At 38.2% G+C, this 8795-nt stretch overlaps 2 protein-coding genes across 2 annotated transcripts; both read right to left on the minus strand.

Moving 5' to 3' along the window:
• Positions 1-1321: 1321 nt before the first annotated feature.
• Positions 1322-2254, minus strand: LOC105908966 (olfactory receptor 52N2-like). The gene has a single exon (XM_012837540.2). The coding sequence runs from the start codon at positions 2252-2254 to the stop codon at positions 1322-1324; it is 933 nt and encodes a 310-aa protein (XP_012692994.2).
• A 4997-nt stretch (positions 2255-7251) lies between these two features.
• LOC116222820 (olfactory receptor 4E1-like) lies at positions 7252-8262 on the minus strand. The gene has a single exon (XM_031577679.2). It carries the CDS (start codon positions 8260-8262, stop codon positions 7330-7332), a length of 933 nt encoding a protein of 310 aa, XP_031433539.1. The 3' UTR covers positions 7252-7329.
• Positions 8263-8795: the final 533 nt, after the last annotated feature.

Genomic DNA, 8795 nt, shown 5'->3' on the forward strand with positions numbered 1-8795 from the left:
CCAGGTTGGTGATGATGCCCCCCCCCCCCCATTTTTTTTTTAGCTGGCTTCTGCTCAAGGTTTCTTAGGCTGTTAAAAGGGAGTTTTTCCTTACACCACCATTCCCCATACAGTATATATTCAGGCCTGGGATGTATAATGTGCCTTGAGATCATGTTAGTTGTTGCCTGCACTATATAAATTAATGAAATGTAACTCAATTGAATAAAACATTTGAGTTTAATTTCTTTCAGTAAAGTCTTCAGACACCCCAGGATAATTGATTCTTCATTTTACTGCTCTACAAACCCCTCTTGCTCTTTCCTCGGAGGATGGACAGTGCTCTTGTCAGGTCTGGCCAGGATAAGCCTTGATCACTTGCATCCTTTGGGTTATTAACAAGTGATGGGATATAATTTATACCATATATTGAAGATTCAGTCTTAGGTTTTAGTCAGTCAAGATCCAGCTTTTAATTCTTATACAGTGGTGGCCAACCAAGGGAGACAAAGCCTGAACGTCCACTCATAGCGTCACCTCAGACTCGTCTGATTTATTCCTTGTAGGATTTGCTCTTAAAAAACTGAGTTTAGAGGTGTTACCGTCTATTCAAATAAGCCCTGGATAGAAAGCTTTGTCCCGACCTGGGGGGGAAGGTGAGACCAATGTCGCACCTCACTCCCCTGGTCAAAATCAAGTATATCCACCCAGGAACTGTTTACATGCTAGTTAAATCCAAATAAAAGTAACAATTATAACTAGGTATAAGATCATTTAATTATTGACTATGGCATATTCTGATGAACTATGTGACAAAAGTTTCATCCTTCCCCACAAGAGGTTTCTGTAGGCCGCTATCAGCTTCAGTGTGCTATCAGTTCTATCAGTTTCACTGTGCACAATTCAATTGTATTTGTTAACACAGCTGTTAATCTCTTAACAAATAAATTGTTGTGGGCAGAAACATTGTTTTTTCAACCATGTTATCATTTTCAATAATGTTAAACTACACTCAGCCATATTAAATGTGTCTGATAAGAACAGGGGGAATGAATTACATGAGGTTTTTTTTAACTCTTAGGCAATACATGCCTTGGGAAATTAATAACATAGGTGTTTTACTAAACAACTGTATGTTGTGGTGATTTGTAAAGAAATCTCATCCTGATTTACATTTCCAGAGGTTGTTATTTATTGACAACACTGGAAAATAACCATTAGGATTATGAGGTGAGATGGGAATAGACCAGGCAGTGTGTAGGGGTAAAACAAAAACACATTGATGAAGGCTACAAGGTTTCATATGATTAAAGATTATTCCTAAAATATTTATATTTATCTTCTAGCTGGGTGTTATTTTTCTACCTAAGATCTGCAATATCTTGAGCCTTAATTGTTTAGTTTGTATACCATAAATTATTGGATTTAAATTAGCAGGCACAACATGAAAAAGAATAGCTACAAGTCTTCTTAAAAATGGGTACTCTGGAAAACGATGCATTATGACAATAATGAAGCCAGTTAATAGCATTATCAAATACAGAACTAAGTGACTGGCACACGTTTGAATGGCTTTGCTGTTGAGTTCTGCATTTTTCTTAGTCCAACATGTGATAGCAATTCTAATGTATGTGACAGCAACAGTACCCATAGATGAGGACAAAAATATAACAGTATAAAACAGTCCATATATATTATTAATAGACACATCTTCACAAGATAACTTGAACAAGGAAGCATTATCACAATAAAAATTTGGAATAACTGATGTACAACGAGACAACCTGACACTGAGGCTCACTAATACACCTACTAGGACAACTGAAACAGCCCAAGCAGACACAGACAAGGTCACAACTGCCTTTTTTGTCATTATTGCACTGTATCTCAGTGGATTGCATATAGCCACATACCTATCAATGGCCATTATCATCAGTATGGTGTGTGAAGCGGAGCCAAAAGTATGAGCACCAAATACCTGTGTAACACACGCACTATAAGAAATTAACCTGTTTTTAAAAAGCATGTCAAACAATAGATGGGGGAGTAAGATTGTGTTACCAAGGATATCATTGACAGACAAGTTGCAGAATAGCAAGTACATGGGTTCGTGTAAGCTTCTCTCTGCAATTATGATAACAACAACACCAACATTGGTTATTATCAGTGCAATATAGACAAAGAGTAATGTGAAAAACACTGGATATGTGGATGACTCAGAAAGGTCTAATTCTTCCAGTACAAGAATGTCACTGACAGATGAAATGTTTTCCATCCTTGTTCCCTGCCCACCTGTGGAAACAGAATAAAAACCAAACCGTATTTCTTTCTTTTCATGCAGCTTTTCAAAAAGTGTGTGTGTGTCTATGGGTTTGTTTAGTCCATATCTTGTGATTTGGCTAGGATTAAGAATAAAAAACTATACATATAGCCTACCTTTAGTAGCAATGGATAACAAGTTTTTGTCAAAGGCTTGTCTTGCAGAACTACTTATATCATACCTTCTCTGACAGCCCTTGACCGTGATCCTCTGAGAGTCAGCAGGAGGTGGTGGCAGGAGAAACAAGAGTCACAGGCCCTCTGCAGGCCAATGAAATTATGTGAAATTATAATTGTGAAATTATTATTATAAAATTATTATTATTAAATGTATGTGAGAACTAAAGAGGGCATTTAAGTTCATTCATTTCATTTAAACTATGTAACATGAGGGGCACTTTTTCATGGGTGAATATGTTAAGGTGCCAGGTACCATACAAACCAGTCATTTGTACTTTAAGACACCTTGGAAATCGGCATTGTGAGGGACTGAGGCATTCTCATGAGTTTTTCTACAGAACTCCCCATTAAAGAAATCCTGCAGAGCATCACCCTTCCTCTGTAGCCACGACAGCATAGCCTATAATGGCTCTATGAATGAGCCAGCGAGAAATACTCCACCTGCTTGTAATCCATTTCAAGGCCTTTGAAAGGCTCGAACGAAGACATGAATTTTTGTTTAGGACTCTCTGGGCCTCATTTACGAACAGGATTGCACCCATTTCAGGCATAATTTCTGTGGGTAAAGACATAAAACCGTATTTCCAAAGGAGGCGCTCCTGAGTGAAAGCGCAGATTACCGCTGCTGGGATGGTATAAGGGAAAGTGGGTGTTCGTCGCAAAGAGATGGGAGGTGATGCGTAAAGTGCGCCAAATTATGTATTAGTAACGAAACAAGAGGTGTTTTAGCATGACACATCAGCTGCTAAATGAAAACTTTGTGCGTGTGAGAAATTTGAAAAATCCGAGTATCAGAAATGTTATTTGTTTAAATGTTTATATTTGATATATCATTTAATATAGGCATATGAAAAAATCATCCCACCAGCTAGCTGTTCGGTCAGGTCTTACCCAGAATCGCCGCTCCATGTATGGTTTAAACCGTATTTCAACCCATCGTTCAAGCACACCGAGTACAGTGCTCGCCTTCTGCGTAGGAGTAACGCGTATCTATTCAGGAAAAGTACTTGTACTCGAAGTACACGAACTAAACTAAAGTAAATTGTAGAGAGCAGCATATTCATTTCACCTTCCATGTTAATTTTGACGTTATAGCCTCTCAAGCGCAAACAACCCCCAGTGCCATGGCAACCAAATGTCCCTGTCCACAATAAACGCATGTTCACAAAGAGTGTCCCCTTCCTAACATTAGATGGAATGTTGGAGAAGTATCGCTGGCATCACGGTGTAAAAAGGATGGAATAACAATCACAGAATTGAAGGCACCTGCACTGAATAGAAGGGAAAGGCACCTTTACGGTCCTGTTCAACCCTTGAAAAGGAAATCTTTTTTGAAAAGCATCGTTTCAGTGTCGGAATACGCCGTTTTAGTGTGGACAGAAGGGCTAAACTGAGAAATATTTATGCGTTTCTATATTTGTGTTGACAGGGTCTAAGTTTGTTGTTGACCACAAACTGGCCAAGAAGAGAGCTACCCTCTTACTGATACCCTCTGCCAATAGGCGATGGCCCCTCTTCAGCCTCCAAGAGGTTATCAGTGTGAGCAGAACCTTCAGAGGGGGGTCACAGAAATCCTGCTCATCCTGATGCTGCTGTAAGTGTCTCCTACAGGACCTGATAAAGGAGAAGGTTCTAACAACATTGAAAATATGTTGCTGAACTGTTATGTTATGGACAGCTCGTAAATGAACAGGTTCGTTGCATCCCGAGCAGTATGCTGTTTGCATCGAAAACAAATGAATGGCATATTCCCTGTGCTGTAGGCCTGCATTTAATGTGTCTCTGAATGGGTGCAGATATGTATATGAATTTGTGTGTGATATATATAATAAGCAGTAGTGTGTGGGACACTCTGGGATGGGAGAAGTGGGTGATGTGTCAGGGACACTTATGTGCGTAAAGCGCAAGGACACACTTCCCAGAGGGGAGGGCAGTGTGACTGAGTGCTGTCACTACAGTTGACTATGCACTCTGACTGTCATACTTACAAGCTAGGGGTGGGCGATATGAGCTAAAATTCACATCACGATATTTTCCACTGTTCAGACGATATCGATATGATATCACGATATATGAGGAAAAAAAATCGGAATCACATTTGAATAGCCCTTCTTAGCTAAATGCCATTAGTTAAGGCAAAATATGTCATCATGAAAAGTAAAAATCAAATAATGATAAAATAAATATTTCTCTACTGATATGTGCTACAAATGTAATTTCTGTATGATTCCAATCATTTCATTTAATTTCAAAAATCGCTGAATTTGCGCATGTCCTGTTCAATCAGAGAGGAGACATGCGAGGTGAGGCAGCGACGAGCAGCGCCTCATCTCAGATTGTGCAATCCCTCACTAACTGGGTTGAGCGCATGCCTTTTGCTTTCTCATTGTTTGTCACCACTGTAGTATTTGTCGACACTTGTATTATATTTCCTTTCTATCCATAGAATAGGTAATGTATTTCACGTATGTGTAGAACCTATTTAGTCTTGCTGATCTGACATAAACCCGCAGCGAAAAAGGGGAGGCCAACAGTACCTCTGTCTCAATGAAGGGGGAGTGCGAGAGCCTGCAACTGGACTCAATATCGAAACGTGAAATGTTAAATAATGGGAGACCAATGCCAGAGCTTCAAGCGACGGGACATCGACTACTCACATTCAAAGCTGAATTGCAAATTGCTTCAAAATGTTGGACCCTCAAAAAAAGATTTGGCTTTGGATGAAGAGTGGAGACTAAATATTAGCATGAGCAATATTCGCTAACATTACATTGATATCAGAGTGAGCCCTTGCTCTGTCGATTTCCCATTATTTCTCTTAGGATTGTTTATATCTATGTGAAGCCATTTAACATCACACAAGTGGTTGTAATCACTTTAAACCCAAGACTGGTGGTGAGCTGACTAAATGGTGAGCTGATTTTGAGAAATTAAAAGGTTTGGTACCCAGTAGACCCGGGTTCGAGTCTAGGTGGGCTGATTTTTCTCTCCCTTTGCTATTTACATTTAGTCATTTAGCAGACGCTTTTGTCCAAAGCGACGTACAATGGAGAGAACAGTCAAGCTAAGAGCAATAAAGAACATGGTGTAACAATAAATAAATACTACTTTACATAAGAATTAGAAAAACGACCTAGAAAGGAAAAAGAAGTGCAGGAATGTAACTGCTGAAGTGCAAGTTAAGCGCTAGTCAAGGTGCCAGTTAGGAAGGGAAGTGCTCTCTGAAGAGTTGGGTCTTCAAAAGCTTCTTGAAGGTAGAGAGGGACGCCCCTGCTCTGGTAGTACTAGGCAGTTCGTTCCACCAACGTGGAACTACAAATGAGAATAGTTTGGATTGCCGTGCTTGTACAGACGGCAGTGCCAAACGGCGCTCACTAGACGAGCGCAGCGTCCTGGGTGTGACATTTGCCCTTACAAGAGCATTTAGGTAGGTGGGAGCAGAACCAGCAAGCACTCTGTAGGCAAGCATAAGTGACTTGAACTTAATGCTATACTGTCCATAAAGTGATGCACTACTAAGGACATGAAGCTCAGCCTTGTTATACATAATTGATCATTTGATGACTTCATGTGCTTTACTTTGTACCATACTGTTATATTACATTTAGAAAGATCAGTATTCAGTATCAGTATAGAATCAGTAAAACACTGAATACAATATTTAGTCATTACTTTTCCAATCCTATGCAATTGTTTTAATGTCTGATTTTACTCTTAGCAGCGCTGATAATTGTTGATTGTTGATAAATCGGGTGGTTATTATTGTTAGTGCAGCATCACTTAATTTTATGATAGATGGAAACATCATCAAGCCTGTCTATAGCCACCATCTGGAAAAATTGAAGAACAACAAGCGCTTATTGGAAACTAACTTAAAATCGACTTGACCCAGAATCCCTATTCTATAAAGCGGTTGTCATAGTTCAGTTAGTGAAACGGAAAATAGCTTCCATGTCTATATCTCTTTACATAGAGAGACTTTCCCTGGTATACTAATTAACCAACAATATACTATAATTTACCACATATTTACCAGGTAAATACTTCTACTATTCCTTGAGCCAAAGAACTTTCATCATGACAAGGTAAATTAAATCAAATGACAATCATGTATGGTAACTGTAAAGGCATTTTAGTTGGTTCAGTTCAGTTTGTTTCCTTGCACAAGATCCTCAAATGTGTGTCTGCCTTGTCAGCAAAAATTTCCATGTAAGACGATTTTTTATTTCTCTTGCAATTACAGTGAATACAGATCCAATCACTTCAATACAAATACAAAATATGAATCAAATATGTAATCAAGTGACAGTGAATCCTGTTTACTAAGCTGTAAAAGTGAATTCAATATGTATTATGTCTGAATAAGCTGTTATAAGAAGAAACACATTGCCTTAAACCTTCAACCTTCCACGCTCATCACATGAGAGATGGATTACATTGCTCAGATTTTATATTTATAGCTAGAATAGAATGGGGATATTATTCCATAGGACATTATATCATATTATTTTAAAACAACATGTAATCTGGTAGAAAATAAACAACATGTTCCTTGGAGGTTTTACTGCATGGGTTTTTCATAACGTTCTCTTACTGTGTGATGATGTGTGTATGATTTGGGAATTTCAAGCTGAGTAATCTTTCCAGAGGTTGCATTTATTGAGAACATAATATAGAATACAATTTAAAATATATATATATTGTTTAATGTGTCTTTTATGAAATAAGACATACAAGGATTTGTCCAGGTACAGTATGTATAGATTTTTTTTTTTACATATGATGTACATCTATGTGAAGATTTCAAGTTTCCATATGATTAAAGTTGATTCAGAAATATTGCCATGTCCTCTAACTGTGTATCCTTTTTTTACCAAATATTTGCAAAATTTTAAGCCTTAAATGTTTAGTCTGTAGGCCATATATAATTGGATTTAAATGGGCAGGTACAACATGAAAAAGAATAGCAATGATCTTTCTTAAAGATTGGTCTTCTGGGAACCGATGCATGATGATGATAATGTATCCCATCAGTAGCATTATCAGATACAAGACTAAGTGACTGGCACAAGTTTGAATGGCCTTGCTGTTGAGTTCTGCATTTTTCTTAGTCCAGCATATGACAGCAATTCTAATGTATGTGACAGCAACAATACCCATTGATGAGGAAAACAGCACCACAGTGTAAAACAGTCCATATATATTATTAATAGACACATCTTCACAAGATAACTTGAACAAGGAAGCATTATCACAAAAAGCATGATTAATGTGTGATCTACAACGAGACAGCCTGATTGTGAGGCTCAGTAATACACCTACTAGGACAACTGAAACAGCCCAGGCAGACACAGACAAGGTCACAACTGCCTTAGCTGTCATTATTGCACTGTATCTCAGTGGATTGCATATAGCCACATACCTGTCAATGGCCATTATGATCAGTATGGTGTGTGAAGCGGAGCCATATGTGTGGCTGAAAAAGGCCTGTGTAACACACGCACCATAAGAAATTAACCTCTCTTTAGAAACGATGTCTAACAGTACACGGGGAATTAAGATTGTGTTACCAAGTATATCATTAACAGACAAGTTGCAGAACAGCAAGTACATGGGTTCGTGTAAGCTTCTCTCTGCAATGATGATAACAACAACACCAATATTGGTTATAAGCAGTGCGATATAGACAAAGAGCAATGTGAAAAACACTGGATATGTTGATGACTCAGACATCTCTAATCCTTGAATTGTAAGAGTGTCACTGTCATATGAAATGTTTTCCATCCTTGCACTCTGCCAACCTGGAAGAACAAAAAACAAATCCAGATGACAACATTTCTTTTCAGACAGCTTGTAAAACATCTGTATGTGTATACATTAATGTTTAAAGTGTTTTACCTGTGTCTTCATATGATTTGGCTAGGATTAGGAATAGGAAATTATTACATACAGGTTATCTTTTGTAACAGTAGATAACAATACCAAACTTTGTCTGAGATACTTCTCCTGCAGTTCTACATTTACCATGTACTCTCAGTGTGAATTATACCTTCCTTTTATCCTCTCAGTGCATGAAGAAGTCGCACTGGAACATGAGCAACAGGTCTTTGCAGACCAACTGAATCTAATTCCTCTGAGAATCAAACCGAATAGGGAATTATTTGAAAAGTAATTACATGGTGGAGAAAAACATGGGATTTGGTACATACTGTATGTGCCTTTGGTCATCCTAAAACATCCTAGAAGGGGTGTCCAAACTAATTATCAAACAGGAAATTAGTTTTTGAAGAAATTCAAAATGGCTGCCCATACAGTTG

Source organism: Clupea harengus, chromosome 12, assembly GCF_900700415.2.
Source record: "Clupea harengus chromosome 12, Ch_v2.0.2, whole genome shotgun sequence".
Lineage (NCBI taxonomy): Eukaryota > Metazoa > Chordata > Actinopteri > Clupeiformes > Clupeidae > Clupea > Clupea harengus.

What these genes read in the sequence shown, in the direction of transcription:
- LOC105908966 (XM_012837540.2), bottom strand. Translation starts at nt 2,254, where the DNA reads ATGGAAAACATTTCATCTGTCAGTGACATTCTTGTACTGGAAGAATTA.
- LOC116222820 (XM_031577679.2), bottom strand. Translation starts at nt 8,262, where the DNA reads ATGGAAAACATTTCATATGACAGTGACACTCTTACAATTCAAGGATTA.